The sequence below is a fragment of the Stegodyphus dumicola genome, chromosome 6 (assembly GCF_044657685.1).
Source record: "Stegodyphus dumicola isolate Sdum_Otavi_A_Nest chromosome 6, ASM4465768v1".
In the NCBI taxonomy this organism is placed as follows: domain Eukaryota; kingdom Metazoa; phylum Arthropoda; class Arachnida; order Araneae; family Eresidae; genus Stegodyphus; species Stegodyphus dumicola.
In genome coordinates, this window is record NC_140773.1 from 192,726,822 (window position 1) to 192,746,935 (window position 20,114).

At 29.7% G+C, this 20,114-nt stretch overlaps 1 protein-coding gene across 2 annotated transcripts in view; it reads left to right on the plus strand.

Moving 5' to 3' along the window:
- Window positions 1-10,267, plus strand: part of Sec5 (exocyst complex component secretory 5) — a 67,150-nt gene extending 56,883 nt beyond the window's left edge. For both annotated transcript variants that reach the window (XM_035369461.2, XM_035369460.2), the window contains exons 22-27: window positions 5,164-5,305; window positions 5,389-5,444; window positions 5,556-5,678; window positions 5,788-5,849; window positions 9,352-9,411; window positions 10,091-10,267. In XM_035369461.2, coding sequence (XP_035225352.1) covers window positions 5,164-5,305; window positions 5,389-5,444; window positions 5,556-5,678; window positions 5,788-5,849; window positions 9,352-9,411; window positions 10,091-10,178 — 531 coding nt within the window. In that variant the 3' untranslated portion in view covers window positions 10,179-10,267. The remainder of the gene's footprint in view (window positions 1-5,163; window positions 5,306-5,388; window positions 5,445-5,555; window positions 5,679-5,787; window positions 5,850-9,351; window positions 9,412-10,090) is intronic.
- Window positions 10,268-20,114: the final 9,847 nt, after the last annotated feature.

Here is a 20,114-nt window from a genome sequence, read left to right on the forward strand (position 1 = left end):
ACATGTTCCTCTATCGCTGATAATTTTTTCTACCCAAAATCATCTACAAAACTCTTCAATGCAACTAACACATACTTGGTTGCAGTACTTTTCATAGGATATAAGCATGCAAATCTTGTAAAATTATCAATTATTACAAATAATTCTGTATTTCCTCTTGAACTTTTTACGAATGGTCCTAAATTTGCATAATTGCAGAAGGTCTTCTACCAGGTCTAATTGGATGCAGTACTCCTTGTTTCTTACCACTAGGCATTCGAAATACATCGAAATGTGATGCATAACATATCGTTTCATTCCTTTAAACCAGTATGACTCCTTGATTTTGGAAACAGTTCTATCTGCTGAAAAATGTCGCAAAAGATCATAAAATTTTACTACAATACCTTTTCTCTTCGACTTAGGTATGACATATAACAATTTCTCCTTTTCCTGATCTTTTACTTTACGAAACAATCGATTATTCTTACATCTAGCATGAAACAAACTTCCAAGTTGTTTTCAATTATAAAGTTTCTTCTGGCTGATCAACTGGCGATCGGCTCAATGCATCTACATGACTCATTTTTTAACCTTGTCTCTGCTTTATTTCAAGATTGTATTCTTGGAACAGATTACTCCACCTTGCTATCTGAGGATTTGAAGTTTTCTTCTTGTTTAAATAAACTAAAGCTTGGCAGTCTCTGTAATTACCATAAATCGGATTCCAATTAAAAATTGTCGAAGTCGTGTCAAAGTCCAAACTATAGCCATTAATTCTAATTTGCTTGAATGATAATTCTTTTCTGTTGTTTTTTTACTTACACAACTAAATGGCACTTTTTATCTTCACCTTTTTGCAACAGCATTCCTGCAAGCCCTTTGCTGCTCACGTCTGTGTACACTTCAGTCTCTGCTTCCGGATTATATAATGCTAGTACTGATTCATTAGTTAAATGGTCTTACTGGTTCATAGTTAAATGGTTTAATATGACATCAGCTAAAAGTACTGAATGCTTCTTGCTGATCTTCCTTCCAACGAAATGTTTCATCCTTCCTCGTCAGTCTCGTTAACAGCTCAGCTTTCTCTGCATATTTTGGTACAAACCTTCTAAAGAAACTTGTAAGACCTAAAAATTGTTTAACTTCATGTTCATTGGTTGGTTTATGAGAGTTTAATATGGCTCGTACTTTTCTTGGTCCAGATTCCATACCATTCGATTTTATCAGAAATCCCAAATACTCAACTTCATCTTTTCCAAATTCGCATTTTGTCAGTTTCAATGTCAGCTTTGCTTCTTTCAATCGATCAAACACTTTTCTAAGTTTTTCCATCATTTCTTCCCAAGATTTAGCCGGAATTAATATGTCATCCAAATAGCATAATACTTCTTTATTAAGCAATGGACCTAAAACTTGATTATTGAGTCTCTGAAATTCTGCAGGAGCATTAGCTAGCCCAAAGATGATACGTACAAATTGACTAATATCACCTGGAGTGATAAAAACTGTTTTCAGTTTCACTTCTTCAGTTAAAGGAATCTGTAAATATATCCATGCACTAAGTCCAATGTAGTGAAAACTTTACACTCATTAATTCAAGAAGATCATCTATCTTAGGAAGTGGAAATTTATCTTTAACAGTTTGCAAATTCAACTTTCTATAATCTACCACTAATCGAAGTTCACCTGTCTTTTTCCTTATGAGTAAAACTGGACTAGCATACGGAGATCTTGTTTCAGTAACAATTCTACATTTCTTCCATTCATTTATTATCTTCTTTATAGAAGCATGCTCCTTGGCATTAGTTTTATACGACTTCATGCAAATAGGCTTACTCCCTTCAATTTCTTTAATATCCATTTTTGTTAAGTTTGTACACCCTAATTTCTCTGTATTTAATGCAAAACAATCTCGGTACTCATTTATCAAATCTAAAACTTCCCATTTTCTCTCTGACATAATATTGTTATTAACTTTAATTTCTTCTAAAGTAATCAGTCTCTTAAACTTCTTAATTTCATTTGTTAACATTATTTCCTTTTGATTTGAACTTGATTGAACTAATTCTGCTACTTCCGCTCTACCGATACATTGATTCTCTCTCAAAATTAATTTTATATCACTGTAGTTAGTGACTGGTATCGCTGTTTCTCCCTGTATTACTTCCAAAAATGTGTCCAACTCATCATCCGATCAACTTATTAAAACATAACTGTTATTTATTTCATCAGTTTTAACTTTCACGAAATTAACTGTATTACTTTCGATTTCAGTTTCTTGGGAAGCTTTCAGTTTAATTCATGGAATGTTGATGTCATATTGCAACTGTGAAAATGGACAATCATTAGCTTGGTGTATGTGCAAGGTATTACCTATCTTGGCATATGCAATATATGGCAAATCAATCCATGTTCGACCAACTAATAAGTCGCATGTTTGCGTTTCATCTCCTACAATTAGAACTGTAATGTCCTTTCCTTCCACATTATCAATCTCTAAATTAACATTTACTTTTCCCAATGTTCTAGCGGCTGGTTTACTCTGGTTTCCAAAGCCAAACAATTCCTCCATATCGGGTTGTATAATAGGATTCAGTTTCCTAGCCACAGTCTGTTTCAATAAACATGAACTAGAACCCGTATCTGTGATTGCAGTAATTTCTTCTCCATTAATGATACGAGCATACTTTAAATATACAGTTGGTGAAATAGCTGAATTCTGGTTCATGGATAAATTATTTTTTAACATTTGTCAAGTTTGAACTCTTAGACGTACACTTTTTAAAAGTATGACCCTTTTCATTACATTTCCTGCAAATAGTTTCTTTTTTAGGTTGAGGATAAGCCGTCGGTATATGTCCATAATCATTACGATTGAAGCATTTCGGCTCCCCCTTTTCATTGTGGACACCAAAATTATATTCCCTTTTCCTTTCGTTTATTTTATAAAATTTATCTCTCAAATTATATTTATTATCCAAACTGTTTTTAAAACCCACTTTGAAATTACCATCTGTCTGCATAGAATCGTTAACATTTTTGAATACTGATTATAGGATTCTTTATAAAATTTAGAACCAAATTTAGGTAAATTAGGAATAAAATCTAGAATTAGAATTATGCCTAAAAGTTTTATTTTCTACTTGAAGTACTTTTATCTCTGCCCGAATATTTTCATATTCATCTAGTTTTTCAGTCATCTCCTCAGGATTAATGAATTTAGATCAATCATCAATGAAACGATTTCGTATAGCAGCAGGGACCCTTTTCTTTAATTGATCCATAATAATAAGCTGTTTTAAAGAATTCAAAATCTGTTACATTTAATCCAGCAAGCCACTCTTCAAAATAATTTTTTAATTAAAACGTGAAGTCCCTCCATGCATTATGCAACGTTTTAATGTGATCAACGAACTTTTGCCGAAACTGTTCAGGGCTTAATTTAAATTTTCTCAATAGCAGTTGTTTAACGGTCTTATAATCATTAGCTTTTTCTTCTGATTCACAGGAAATTAATTGAGTTATTTCATAAGGCAATAGACCCAATAGCTGAGAAACCCAATTTTGTTCTTCTAACTTAATATGTCGTGCCTATCTCTCAAATAAGACTAAATAAAAACTTATATCACCTTCATTCAAATCGTACTTATGCATCAATTTACAAATATCACAAAAATTACTTTTACTAACATTAGAAGGAACAGAATCATTTACATTACTACTACTGATTTCCACTTCTATTTTCAATTTTTCGAGTTCAAATGTTCTTTGCTTATCTTTTTCTAAAATTTCCATCTTTTCGAGTTCAAATGCTCTTTGCTTTCTAACTTTTCCCTGTCTAAACGATCATTTATAATTCTATCTAGCATTTGTTTAGTAAAGTCTTCATTATAGTTCTTACTATTCAAAATCATATCCCTTAAGCCTACAATTTTAATATCAGAAGGGACATTTACATCAAGTTCGAAGGCAAGTTCTTTTAAGTCACATTTCTTTTCCCTTGCCAAATAAGCCATCTTCAATTTTCAAATAATATAACAATAATTATACTTAAGTTCTTTCAGTTTAATACTTAGACATAATATAAACAGTTTATAAATACAAGTACCTTTCTACTTTCAGTTTTGACTAGCTTCTGCATTCAGTTTAGGCTTAATGTACATTAAGGCAATACACTGTTAAATCTTTTGTAATAATTCTTGTTAATTTCACTTCTGAAATGTTAGCTTAACTTACTTTCTTTAAGAAATATTCTTCACTTATGTTAATAAATCTTTATTCTCACATTACTTACATATCACAGACGATACAACTGAAAAATACAAATTACTATGTGCACTTCAGAAGGGGAAAAAAATACAGTTAAAAATACTCTGTTATTGTCACTCTGGAAAATGTATTTACAGGCCAAGTGACTAGGGTAATGTGGGGGATTTCGTACAGCCAGTAAATTTAATTTGCTAGCCAACAGCTGATGGTGCTTCAGTATTCTGAAGTTCCTAGTTTAGGTTAAAAGTAAGTAATTTAGTGGTTAATTCAACATACTTTAATTATCTGAAATAAAGGTCAGTCTAAAATTTAATTTTTAGCTGTAAATGCAAGGTAACCAACAGAAATTTTTTGCATATACCAATCTTTAGACTTAAAATAGAAAATAAATATAAATTTGAATTCTTTCCTTTGTGTTTTTATTATTTATATGTATTTCTATAAACATTAAGCAAAATTTTAAATTAATATTATTATTATTAAGTGTTTTTAAATTTTGCTATAAAAAGTTCTGCTCCATCATCTGCTTTCAGATCGATCAAACATTCAGCCTGCATACAGTTTGAGACTTCTGACTTATATTACTTTGCAATAAACATATGTGATCATATCCATATATTTTTATATCACAATTTTTCCATACTCTTTTTTATACATATGTTTACAAAACATTAGTCTTAGGCATATAAAATATGTAATTTTCAAGTGATATTTTGATAGGAATTGTGTTAAATTGATAGAATTTCACTTTAGCAGCCAGTTACAAATTTCTTTTTGTCTGATAATGCTTTGGTGATAAGAATTATATTTAAGTCCATTACATTTGTAAGTTGATGGGTGGCTTTATATTTATCACTTTGCTTTCAATCTAAAAATGTCAGATGTATTAATTTTCAAGACTTTTTTCAACAGAGTAGTCAAGCTCGATTTCGAGAAGTCCGTGATAAACTTCTTAATTCATACGTTGAAAGAAAATGTGATCCTATAGTTGGAGCAATTGAACCAAGAATGTATGCTGGTTGTTTCAGCTGGGAATCAGATTACAAACCTACAGGTAAAAGAAAATTCACTTACCTATTTCATTTTAAATTACTGTCCTAATTAACAGCAATTTTAATTCCTATTTGATTATTACAGGTGTCAGTGTATATATAAAGCAAACAATAATGGATATGATAGAGATACATGCAGAGGTAATTTTTCTAATGAATTTAGTATTTGTTTTTAAATAGAAATTTCTTATTACTGAACTATTGTTAACTAGAATATTTCAATTAAAATTTGCAACACGACTTCCTTTTCAGGTATTTGCAGTTTCACCTCCATTTGTCAGCAAAGTGCTTACCAGAGTTGTAGAAGCAGTTGTTGAGGAATTAGCTAGATTATATGAATGTATTGATAGTTATGAAGGAAATTCTAATATTCAGGTAGATGAATGAAAACTTATTTCTTCTCTTTCTGATCGAATTTACTTTTAATATGAATTTTAACTTATCAATATTTGTTACTTTCTAATTTCAATGATTGTAATTGCAGGCAACATTGAATATCAGAGCCCTAGAAGATGCAATGTCTGCTTATAAAACAACTAATACTAGGTAAGTTACAAGTCATTAACATTTTATCAAAATTATCTTAGTATTAGACATTATATATTTTTGTTGATTGCTGTGAATAATTATGTGCATGTTATTAAAAAAATAAAATAAAAAGATGTAATCAATAGATGTAGATGTTTCACAAAAATACTTGCTAAAAGTACTCTTAAGTGAAAATACACATATGATCAATAATATTGTTAGATTATTTTGATATGGTCCTTCATTAAAAATATTTATACAGTCTAATGTAATCACTAAAAGTTTGCCTCATTAATGGTCAAGTGGTTAAGACCACTGAATACTAGGAATTCGACCTGGCTTTGATCCCAGACAAACAGGGTAGCTGCATAGTTAATTTTCTCCATGCTTAACATGAATATGAGCTAAATTGCATTAAGTGCTCCACGAATGCATCCCTTCCTGTAGGCAAATAGCTGTAGTGTACTTTGCCATATTCAAATAACTTAATAATAAAATTCAAATAGCCAGTGAAATATTAATACTATAAATATATCTTTGTCTGGTTCTTTCTTATCACAATAAAATAAGATAAACATCTAGTTTTTAATTACAATAAATTTAATGAAAATAATCGTTTAGTACAAGATTATTTAGTATTTTCCATTTATAGTTATTTGTAAAATTTTCCTACATACAAAATTTCTGATAACTTTGGCATTTGGAGTCTGAAAAACTGAAGTGTATTTTATTATTTGGCAGTGTCATCTATGCTGAAAGCCAACCATCAACAACTTTGTGACATTATCCTTTCTTCTCTTTAATCATATCTGATATTTTCAGATTTTTCATGTTGTTGGCAAATTTTAATCACTGGCAATTTACTCTTTTAGAGGCATTCTATACATCCTTTTGTTATTGAGAGAATGCATTTTTAAACAGTTTTTTAATTGTTATTCATTAATATAGATTTTTATGCATAGTTAAATATGCAAAAGGAATTCAAAAGAAAAATTAATAATTTCTTTTGATATTTCACATTTTACAATCACAAGTTATCTTAGGAAGGAAAGAATTTTTTACTGGTAGTTCTTTAATAAACATAGCATAATAATTATAAGTTTTAAAATCAGATCAAGACATTTTAATAAGGTTACTTTTATGCTTTCTTTCATTACTTCTCTGCTACAAACCTGCCAGTTAAGTAAGAGTAAAATATTAAGAAACAGACAGTGAATTTTACAGACTAAATCAACACATGAAACAATTACATGGGTAAAACATTTACCATAAAAAATGGAAAATTAGATGAAATTAATTTTAGTATAATTAGTTTTTTTTTTAGTCCAAAGGGGCTTTGTCCCTGAAGGACTATTGTTTTCGTTTTGCGTTGGTTCACTATAAATGCCCATTTCTCTTTTCAAACTGTTGCCACCCAATGTTAGAGTCCTGCATTATATTTGAAGAAATTAAATAATGAAAAATCTGCATAAAAGTATGTATATTTCTCACATTGTGATAAAACAATGGTACATAGAGCTATCGAATTTTGAATGACGTAGTCCTACTGTGAATATGGGCATGTGGGAGCACAAATTTGAAATTTGTTTTATTATCGATTTCATATTTTGTAAAACTTTAATGAATTTTTTATTAACAAACTCAAGGATTTCAAAGCGAGCAATGGCAATGTTGTACAGGGGGGAAAAAAAAAAAAAAAAAAAAAAATTATTATCTCCAGCGCACGAGACTCTGTATCGAAAATTTAAAACTATTTTGCGATATTGCTCTTGAACTGAATTTTATGGTTTAAGTGCGAAGAACGTGTTATGTATAATAAATAAAGGTAACAGACAAAATGTTAAAAAAATCCCTTTGGATGTAATTTAAAATCTGAAAACCTCTCGGATTTTCTTTTCTTTTTTTTGTTAAAATGTAATTTGGGAACTTTGCTTTATTAGCTATTTTCTTGTTTAAATTTTAAAATCAAGATATTTAAAGGTATCAGAAAACATGACAAAGGAAAATAAAATTGTTTTATTTTAATATATTTTTCCCCAAAATATAATATTAACATGTTACTGTTATTTCAATGATATAATGATAATATATTAAAAACAACTACCATGAAATTTGCATATCACCATATCAAACTTCTAGTTGACAAATATATTTTAAAATTGTCAGTTTTATCAGCACACTATAAAAAAACTTCAAATTTCAGAAAGAGAAGAATTTTCTTAAAGAATTCAGATGACAATCCTAATGTTTGCCAAGAGTACATGCTTTAAAATGCCCAATGAACACAATTTTGGCACCTAAATAAAAAACGAATTTTACACTCAAGATCTGAAAACTAGAAGAGTTTTTGTAAAAATTATGAAAACTTTATGAAAGTGCGCAAATATAGTAACATCATTCAAATTAGTTCAGTATATGAAAGGATTTCAAAGCGAGCAATGGCAATGTTGTACGGGGGGGGGGGGGGAAATCTCCAGCGCACAAGACTCTGTATCGAAAATTTTAAACATATGCTCAATTTAAAACTATTTTGCGATATTGCTCTTGAACTGAATTTTATGGTTTAAGTGCGAAGAACGTGTTATGTATAACAAATAAAGGTAACAGACAAAATGTTAAAAAAAAATCCCTTTGTATGTAATTTAAAATCTGAAAACCTCTCGGATTTTGTTTTCTTTGTTTTGTTAAAATGTAATTTGGGAACTTTGTTTATTAGCTATTTTCTTGTTTAAATTTTAAAATCAAGATATTTAAAGGTACCAGAAAACATGACAAAGGAAAATAAAATTGTTTTATTTTAATATATTTTTCCCAAAAATATAATATTAATATGTTACTGTTATTTCAATGATATAATGATAATATATTAAAAACAACTACCATGAAACTTGCATATCACCATATCAAACTTCTAGTTGACAAATATATTTTAAAACTGCCAGTTTTATCAGCGCACTATAAAAAACTTCAAATTTCAGAAAGAGAAGAATTTTCTCAAAGAATTCAGATGATAATCCTAATGTTTGCCAAGAGTACATGCTTTAAAATGCCCAACAAACACAATTTTGGCACCTAAATAAAAAATGAATTTTACACTCAAGCTCTGAAAACTAGAAGAGTTTTTGTAAAAATTATGAAAACTTTATGAAAGTGCGCAAATATAGTAACGTCATTCAAATTAGTTCAGTATATGAATGGAGTGTGTGTGCATGAGGAATGTTGATTAGCATAAAAAGTTTATCTCTCAGCAGCAACTTAAGATTAAAGAAGTTTAGAATGATGCTGCTAATTAGAATAGCCAAAATATACAAAAATACTGTAGCGAACCATTTATAGACAACACTGAAAAAAAACTCTTCAAATGAATGAATGGTTTTAAAACTTTATTAAAATGCACATGCGTGTGTATGTACAGGAAAAGAAGGTTGCATATGCAAAATGGAATATTTTGAAAGTAAAAATATACATATTTAAAAATGTTTTATGCTCTAGCTAATTATATCATTGTGTATTATTTCAGTAAATACTTCATGATGTGCCGTGGGAAATTAAAGCCATTTCCAAATCCCAAAGATGCAGAGTAAGTCTGATATTTTCATTGAAGTAAATGTTTAATAATGCCAGTTTTATGCAAAACTTCATACAAACACACTGCACTTCAAGATCCTTTCAAAATATAAATAATTGCTGAACACACAAAATATTGGTTCACTCTTCTGTTCACAAAAAAGTAACAAAATGATGTGCTGTTCTTGAGAAAAGAGCAGCTGTGAGATCAGTGTTAATGCTACACAATATACAAATACAGCTGAGTAGCACTCTAATTTCAGAGTTTGGTGTCTTTCGGACAGCATATCTTAGACATATGTCTATTTACAGAAGTAAACCTTGTAAACATTATCTTATGTAAATATCACCTATCTCTTTTGATATGTAATTATTAAAATACGCAAGCAAAATATTTTACAAATAATTCCAGGCATTTTACATCTATATTAGAATTATGCTACCCATTAGGATAAATCAGCACTTAATATAAGAAACGCTAAAATTTAGAAAGCTTAAATTATCAAATGGCTGTAATGTTTCCTAATTTTTTTAATATTAGTGTAGATCATAACTGCAGTAATTAAATTTATGTGTTACACCTTGAGTTGATTTGGTGTATAATAAAATGAATCTTTTCCATTAATTTTGGGTCATTTTATCTTTGATATGAAATTTTGTGTTTATTTCATAATTAAATTTCTTTATTTTAGGTTAGTGAATGAACTTCTGAGAGCATTTAAAAATCAAATATGGTTACAGTTGCAGTGCTTCAAAGAAGAAGGCCTTATTACTGTATAGCAAAATTTGAGTACTGAAAATTTCATTTAAAATAGCAGTAATACATACATTTGTTACAGTGCAATAAATAGTTCATGTGAATTAGATAATTATGTATTCTGTATTTTAAAATATGTTGAAATCATCATATACAATGAATTCATTTGAAACATAAATTTTCATTTGTTGGCAAATGAAGATGAAATTCATATAAAGCTTTTCAAAGCCTGTAAAGACAGTTACCAAATTTTATTTTGAAGTAACAGACACAATTTTTTTTTTGTTTATAATTTTAACCTCAAGTTCACAAATGTAATAATATTTTATAAGCATCTTGGTTTAATATATTAAAATTCTTCAATGGGAAAATGTTAAGTTTGCCTAATTTAAAAGTACATAAAAGTTCAACATCTACTTTAAATAATAAGTTATGAAGAAATATTGCTCCAGATGGTTATTAGCAGTAAACTAGGACTTTGTTAATGTCTTTGATTTGATCATCATTGAAAGAAAAACAAAGAAAAATGGAACATTAAATATTAGTTAAAAGCACTCAATGGCTGAAAGGTTAAAATTCCTAATGAACATTTATAGTTTTGTGCTTATATAGGTTTCTGGTGGCAGAATGGGCAAGCTGCAATGATATTTTCAAGATTTAGTTTACAAACTTGTGCATCCAGGGAAAAGCAGCTTTTTATTATACAGTCAAAAGTCGTTAATTCGGACACCCATAATCCGGACCTCAAAGCTACAAACTTTCTGCGCAGCGTAAGACTTTTACCGCTGCGAATTTGCGTGTGCGCAAAATACATTTACGAATGCGCGTTTAATGTACAACGGACGGGATAAGCTAAGCTAAAATTATCTAATTATCTATTTCAGTCAATGTTGCAGATTGCGTTGTTCCTTAATCTTCGAATTGGATCCGGATTATTATTTTTTGCAGACTGTTAGAGCAATTTGATAAAAGTAAGCTTGAACTTTCGATTATGTCAAATAGAATTTCCGATATATATTTACTAATATGTAAAGGATATACAAAGCAAAAGTATCTTTCGGAGTCCATTAAACAAAAAGTGGAATTGCTGCAAAAAATGGATGTTTATCTAAACTTTAACGTTTGTTTATGTAAACTTTAACATTTGTTTATCTAAACATTGTTTATCTTGAACCCCGCAGCGGTGTGCAATGAATTGGAAGTTGATCTGTCAGCACTATCCTTATCTTAAGGGCAGATGTTTTTATTTTATTTGGCTTATAATTGCTTACTCAATGTAGTATTTCATCTCAATGTACTCTGTCTTTGATATGATTTAAATCAAATGCCTCGTCATTATAATTCGCTTCAGATAGCAAAGAAAGTGACAGAGGTTATTGAAAACGAAAAAATTTCGATTGACAAATTAGTCGGTATTCCACACAGCAATTATAGGACTTGAACAGCGGAACTTTGTAACTGAACACGAAATTATGTCTGTTTATAGAATTAAAGAGAATGTATTATCACATAAAAAACGAAGCAACTTAAACAACTTACATTGAAAGAAATGTTTAATAAAGTAAACAAATAAATATTAAGCTTTTTTTTGTAAATTTTGATACCCTTTAGATCATAATTGTTCTTTATTTCGTAAATTACGGTTTCATATTTTTAATTTTATAATTTCTGCATGCCATTTTACCAGATTTAAACTGATGATCTATAATCCGGAAAAATCGATAATCCGGAATCGCCGAAGTCCCTACGAGTCCGGATTAACGACTTTTGACTGTATTTACATATTTATGAATAAATACAAAGCAGTTCAAAACCTAATCCAGTTGCATGCTGATAGCAATAGCAAGTGATAATAATAATGCAAAATAAAATTTTAAAAAATACATCTAAAACTCAACACAACTCAGAATAATTCACATAAAAAACACAGAAGCACAGTCGTAAACTGCAAGAAATAGGGGGCAAAACATGCCGAAAACAAAAATGAAATTTATATCTTTTGCTGTATTGTCATCAGGGTGCAATGAAAGAAGTAAATAAAACAACCTGTTTCTGAACCAGGACGCCTATTCTATGATCACTGGATCTGTCTACAACTTAAGCGAACAATATTGACTCAAAAAAACCGGTATGGACAGCCATCAACAACTTATCGGAGAAAGCCATTCTGTGGTCTTCAGTTGGTGGGCGGGTGGGTCCATTTCACTTTACTGAAAGGGGACAAGGCTTCAAGGAGCTTTAGACCAATCGCAGTACAGACAAGTGACGAAATTTATAACGCGCGCTGGCTGAAGTTCTAGGAATATTCTCCCATTATTTCAGTAACTCACACACTGCATTTGTAGTTCCGAAAAAATTGCACAAAACAGTATTATGACCAACACGCTGCTGTGTTATGTGAAGGAAAATTCTGTTTTTTAAGGGGAAACTTAACGCAGGAATTTAGAGCTAAGAAATAAAGAGTGATATGGGATACCACGAAAGCAATGGTAAATCGATAAAAGTAAATGAATTAAGCTTACTTCAAATCCTTTTAGAAATAAACAATTTTAATCATTTAAATTTATAATATGATTAATTTGCATTACAATCTAATAGCAAACTAATTTTTTTTCCCCCATGCTTACATTAAAACTGTTTTCCCGAAATTTATTTTACAGTTACTATCGGAAAAATATTTCTTTAAATAAGAAATTAGAAAGAAAATATTTCTTTCTTACTATTTTTTCCCTATTTTTATTTTCTTTTACTATGAAAATTATTTCTTTCAGGAAAAGAAATAAAATTCATTTGCTATTACAGTATGGCCGATTGCTGCTGCATTCAACTATCACACGCATCAAAATGCTTTATTTTAAATAATTTATTCTATAATTAACATGAAAGAAAATATTTTTTCAATATAAAATATATAATCAAAATTAAACTAATCTATCCTGTATGTGTGATTAATTCGTTTTGCAATTTTTATCACACAATTACTAATACCTTTTTTTTTAATATTACATTGCTGTTATTTGAATTTTTTTATATATATAAGAACTGCTCAGTTTAAATATTCTTCCTTCTCAAAAGATTTTATTCTGTGAAAATAATTAAAAAATAGTAATATTTTCACTGTGCAAGAACTAAAGTAAAAATAATCAGTGTAGGTGTCCTGCAGTTGAAGTCCTTGTCAAACCAGCGTTTCGACACATTTTAAATAGAAAACTAATAATAATCAATATCTCTTTTACAATATAAAAATGAGAATGCTATGAACAGTATTCTTTTTGTTAAATTTGCAAAGAAACAATGATGTTTTAATACTATAATAGGTTACAAAAGTACTATTCCATGAACAAACCCTCAGTCTTATAGCTTTGTTACTTTATAGCATAATACAATAATAATGCAGTATAATTCTACTAACAAGCCCACCAGCTGCCGAGCGGTAGAGTCGCTGAACGCAGGTAGTTTGTTCCGAGGTTTGAATCCCGGGAACGATCTGGCCGGCGTTTTCATGGCTTTCCACATGTGTAACTTGTATACGAGCCAGTTTCCCTTAGAAAGTCCTCACTTAGAAACCAGTTTTAAAACGTAATAAAATTACACACAAACAACACACACACACAAAAAATAATAATAAATAAATAAATAAATCTGAAAGCCTTCAGATTTTATATTACTTCCAAAGGGCCATTATTTAACGTTTTGCGTATTATCTTTGTTTATTAAATATCACGTTTTTCGCACTTAAACCATAAAATTCAATTCAACAGCAATATCATATAATTTAAAAAAAGCATATCTTTAGAATTTCCGATACGTAATCTCCCGCGCTAGAGATGAAAATGTTTTTTTCTGTACAATGTTGCCGTTGCTCGCTTTGAAATCGTTGGGTTTCTTAATCAAAAACTCATAAATGCTTTACAAAATATGAAATACATAATAAAACAAATTCTCAGTTCCAAATTTGGGCCTCCAGATGCCTATATTAGGATGGAGGATTACGTTATTCAGAATTTCATGGCTCTAGGTAGCATTGTTTTATCACAGTGCGAGAAACGTTCATACATTCTGCAGATTCCTCATTATTTAATTTCTTTAAATATAATAGAGTGCGATAATACTTGGTGGCAACGATTTGAAAAGTGAAACGTCACAAAATGGCAAAACGAAATTAATAGCCCCTCTGGGCTAAAACTTATTTTTGAAAGTATCACACTAGTAGTAGTACAGCTACTGAAAAAGATATTATAAAGCTATTTTATAGTTCTATAATTTTTTAAAAATTTTTTTATTTTACAGTAGTGTGAATTTCGCGTAATAATGAACGACATTTCTTTCTGTGTTCACAGTATTATTTGTTTTCATGGCTTTCCACATGTGTAACTTGTATACGAGCCAGTTTCCCTTAGAATTATTTAGAGGAATTATTAGAATCCCTTAGAGGTATTCAACTGTTAGATTTTAAAGTAAACGTAATTCTTGCTGTACATAAATCGAGTAGAAGCTTATCGCAACTCTATATTTGTATTAAATGAAGAAGGTTTATGTGCTTGATAAACTTATTCTCTTCTCATTTTTAAATCATACAATTACTATTTATATCTATAATTTCTGGAATAGTATAACTTTTCTTTCAGTAGAAATTGCATTCTTGTTTTCTGAATGTGGCTCCAAATACTCTCTCAGTTCATCGTGAATCAAAATAACTATAAATTTTGGCAATCTGAAATACGCAATGAAAACATCTTTTGGCAGAGCAAAAGCATCAATATATTTTCTATAAATTCGCCACCGATTCAGAGATCTACGACCGTATTCTTCGTTTAAATATGAAAAAATCAGCAGCGAAAACACATACAAAGCCATTGTCTACTTAGTACGTCAACTGCACCACCCTGATTGACGACGCGGCAACACTTTTTCATGCGCTTTGGACAACTTCTGTACTCAGAGAATATAGGATATCGAGCAGACCTGGTTTTTACTATCAGCGACATCTGGCGGCCCACAACTTGCTGTCGACTCTCGTAGCGTAGAATAACCGTCCTGGGTTCATAGCCACATTTCAGTTAAAAAATAAGCACCTATAAGCACTTTTCAAGCACATTTTAAGAAAAAAAAAATAAGCACCTGTCTAATTACATTATACACAACTGCATAATTTAAATAAAAAATTAGACTCGTAATTTAAAATATGAGAAATGCAGTATTTATTAAGAGAGAATAAGCATTACCTCAACCATGGAAAATAATTACTTTTTTTTAAAATTTTAAATAACAGTTCAATTTACAGAACTAGTTTACAATGAGAGAAAAAAAAAACTATGCAGAACTAAACTATACTACAAGATTTAATGATGAAATTTCAGTTCAAAATAGAGGAAATAAATAATAATAAGGCATATTTATTCTATTCACTTGGAACTTAATAATAAATACAATTTATTTTTCCACTCATGTTGATATTTAACTAATTTAAATCTAAATTCTGAACATTTTCTAAATTTTCATCGTATATCAGTTTTCCCTTAACAGATATTGAAAGCAAAGTAATTTAAGTAAAAAAGAGGAACATTTCTGAAATCGGAAGACAGAAATTTCCTTCATGCAGTCATCCTTTAACAATAAAAGCTTAACTACCCGCATACTTGAAAATTGGCGAATATTCGGACAGTCGAGCATAATTTGAAAAAAGGAGCGGAGGGGGGATAGAGTGCAGCCGTTCTTTGGATTTTTCCGCTAAATAAATGCTTTTTACATTTCGATATGTGCATCAAATAAAAACAAACCAACCGAACAGAATAATATTCTGCTTCACAGTAAAACTCTTTTAAGTGTTCATAAACAAATTTCGGACCAAACATCAAAATTATTTATCTCTGCACAATATCGCAAACGTTATTGCACAATACGTGCGCCGTAATTCTTCCCTACATGATATTATGCAATCGGATTCAACAGCTGTCAGTATTGGGAGAATAAAGAACTAAATAAAGGAAAAGAAAGACTTACCAATCTGGGGTGTTTTTCATTCTAATTTTCAACAGACTGCGTTAAATTTCCGGAATAGAATCATTCTTCGCTTGGGTTGGTAGACCGCAGAACTTTTAGTCCTATCCTATTGGAAAGTGACACACACACAAAAAAAAAAAAAAAAAAAAAAAAAAAAAAAAAAGGTCCGTTGTTTGTTTTGCAGCGAACTGTAACAGTTTTAATTTTCGAGATTTTGCGGAGAAAGGGAAGAACCTCCCAACCTTCGTACTGTATAATGTGTTGGCCAAAAAAATGAAATTATTTTGACTATTCAATTACTTTCCCTTTATTTAAGCTGTTCCGAATATTATTAATTAATAAGCTAATCTGTGTTAAAACACAACCATTTTTGGAAGTTTACTATACTTCAGCAGTTACTGCAACTATGTTATTATAAACATTCATACATATGCTCATAATATAAGCATAGAATTTGATAGAAATTCAAACGTGTGTAATATTTGGGTGGGAGGAAAAGAATGCCGAATGTATTGGAATTTTTCTCCTGCTTTCGCAATTCTTTGATCAACAGAACGACGGGCACCTGTCTGTACTCTCCGTGCACACCAAAGGTTATGTTAATGCAGAGAAAAGGGGAAAAGTTATTTCCATCATCTGACATTCCATATTAGGAAGAAAAGTTGTTTATTTAATTTCGGCTTTGGTACAGGGAAAAACTGCGCGTTCATTAAAAAAAAAAAAAAGCACTAAAAGCAAAAAAATAAAGGCTTTAAAGAAAAAGTAAGCACCTATAAGGGCCTTTATATTTTATTTTCAAATATAAGGACTTATAAGGACCGCTACAAACCCTGTGAACCAACAAAGACAAACTGAAGTTTAAAACAGTCTTAGAAAAACAATAAAAGCAAATCATGTCTTTATCAGTCAACTCCTCCAGGCTAAAGAAGCATTAGAGAATTTTTTAAATAGCAACTCCTCTGACTATAAAATTTGCACTGCTCTGGCTAAAGATTTCATTAAATACAGAATGCCTAAAAATAAAACTTACAATATGAACTTCTATAAAACTGATTTTATACATCCGGTTTATACAATGATTAACCGATTTCATACATCCTAACTTAATGGATTACTTAAAAAAAAAAAAAAAAAAAATCTGTTCCCAATTAGTAACTAGCATCAAAATCTGCTTAAAATGCAGCAACAATAACAAAATACATTAACCAGAAATATAAGCACATTATTACCAGAGATCTTAATATTATTAAAAACCAACAAATCAAGGAACTCGTGAAATTTGGTGCAAAATTCAGAATTAACTACAATACTAGTAACAATATTTGTCATAAAAAGATTAATACAACCTTGATTGATTTATTATTGCCGCCAGCTATCCACTCAACTCCTTTGAAGAATTTAAACATCATGTTTGCAATACAATGACATTAAAAATATTATTAAACTTCAATAATATTAATAGCATTAATTGTAACCATAAGGAACTTGAGAAGTACTGATGAGCTTTAAACTCAATTTATTATTATTACAAAACTTGCAACAATTTTTGTATTACTAGTAAGAAGTTCTATCAAAATATTACTAGCAATAAACTTAATAAAACTACCTATCAGATCTCTAAAAGTCAAGAAACCTTGCTTATTAATAGAGTTAGAATGTTTCAAAATTTTCTGTAAAGTACCCTATAATAAATTCTTTAGTTCGTATGCACTTCCAAAATTGATAAAATCCAATCTAGTTTTATTGATAATGAAATAAATAGTTAAAAAAAATCGATATTGTTGTGTGCATATAGGTTTGTAAAAGATTGAATGCACACAGAACCGATACCTTGATAAAATTTATTTTACCAAAAGAAACACAGTTCTGGAAATTTCCACAAAAATAATCATACAGTTCTTCTCAGCATCACAGAGTACAATCAGTAGTTACGCTTCAAACTACTATGAATGTTAAATATAATGCAATGCAAAGTGTACCTAAGAGGCAAAGCTCACTCGGATATCTCAATACCCCAAATTCAGCTCTCAAGTAACAACTGAGAAACTGATTCTTTCTCTGGTCTTATATAGTTTATACAGATTTCCCGGTCACTGAGAATCTCTAGTACTGTCCATTTCTTGAAATTAATGGAAGGGATATGAGGGCCACATACAGTTGCAGTTATGTATAGGGATCAATTACATTTATTCAATCATAATGCCAATTACAGTAATACAGGGATCGGACCAAAATATCACCAAGTTTGGCGACTTTGGTCGATTTTACTATGTAATCTTATTTTTATGGCACAGCATTGTCTCTCTTTCAAGCATTTCATGTTACATTATATCCCCCCCCAAAAAAAAGCCTACTTCAACTTCACATATAATTTCACTAAAGTTATTTACGTGTACATAATCCATAACAATATTAATTTGACCAAAATCCTCAAAAAAGTTTGTACTGAGGTCCAGAAATAAACTAATATTGAAATACATAACAACTTGATTATCAACAATAATCAGAAAGTCATTAAAATTTAACAAACAACAAATTCACAATATTAACTGCTACGATTTTGAGAACTTGTACACTACTTTGCCACTTAATGAAATTTACAACAGCTTAATTAAACTTTATCACCAATTTCCCAGTATTAAAAACTTAATTCGTTTCAATAAACACAACTCTTACCAATCTTATCACACTTTTCTTAACATCAAAATAAAATCTTTCTACAAACGAACAATATTCCATTCCTATGGGATGTAACAATTCAGCTGCCATCTGTAACCTGTACCACTTCATTAAGGCATGCAATTTCTTTTCTGCATTTATTCTCTTTTAGGTTACCTATAATTTATAGCAATTGTTTCAAATTCTCAAAATTTGCTCACAACTATCCTCACAGTTTACTTTACATTACCCTCACTATCAATATAATTATTTATTATTCACACACACAGAAATATTTGTTTTATTTTTCTACTTTTACCAAAAAAATTTATTATTTTTATAAAACTTTTTTCACTATGCATCTCAGTTTTAAAATATTTTAATTATTTTGTTACTTAACACTACAAATTAGTCCATTTGTTAACCTAATCACAATAATTTTATTCTATATGATGAACTGAAGCGAATTAACTTCACTTGAACTTATTTCTAATACAGGTAATTTGATGCTTTTTTCCTTTTTATAACTACTTATTTTATATTACAGCAGACGTTTTTTTCTTGTTAAATCAATTTAAAATTCATTGTTTATCTAAATTCATTACTTAACACATTTTGGCCTTGCTAATATACAAGCAAATATATTTTTTCATTTCTAAAATTTTATTGCTCATGTGCTACAGAACCTCTATTTTTGACCCAAAGGAGCAATTTAGCAAGAAGGGCTATTAATTTTGTTTTGACATTTTGCGTTGATTCACTATAAACAACAAATCACTTTTTAAATTGTTGCCACCAAATATTAGAGTCCTGTAATATATTTAAAGAAATTAAATAATGAAGAATCTGCATAATTGTATGCATGTTTTTCGCATTGTGATAAAACATTGGTACCTATATCCATCAAATTTTGAATAACGTATGCCACCATTTGAATATGGGCATCCGGAAGTTTAAATTTGGAATTTGTTTCATTATTTTTTTTAAGAAACTTGACGATTTCAAAGCGGGCAACACTGTACAGAAAAAAAAAAAAAAAATATCTCCAGCTTGCGAGATTGTGTATCAGAAATTCTGAAGATATGCTCTTTTAAATATTTTGTGATATTGCTGTTTAATTGCTTAAGTGCAAAGAACATATTTAATAAATAAAGGTAACACAAAATGTTAGAAAAATGCCCCTTTGGGTGTAATATGAAATCTGAAACTTTTTTTATTTTACTTTTTTAAGATCAAAATTTTCATTATTTTTTCATAGATTGGATTACTTCTGTTTTACATGTTTTTGAACTCAGTCC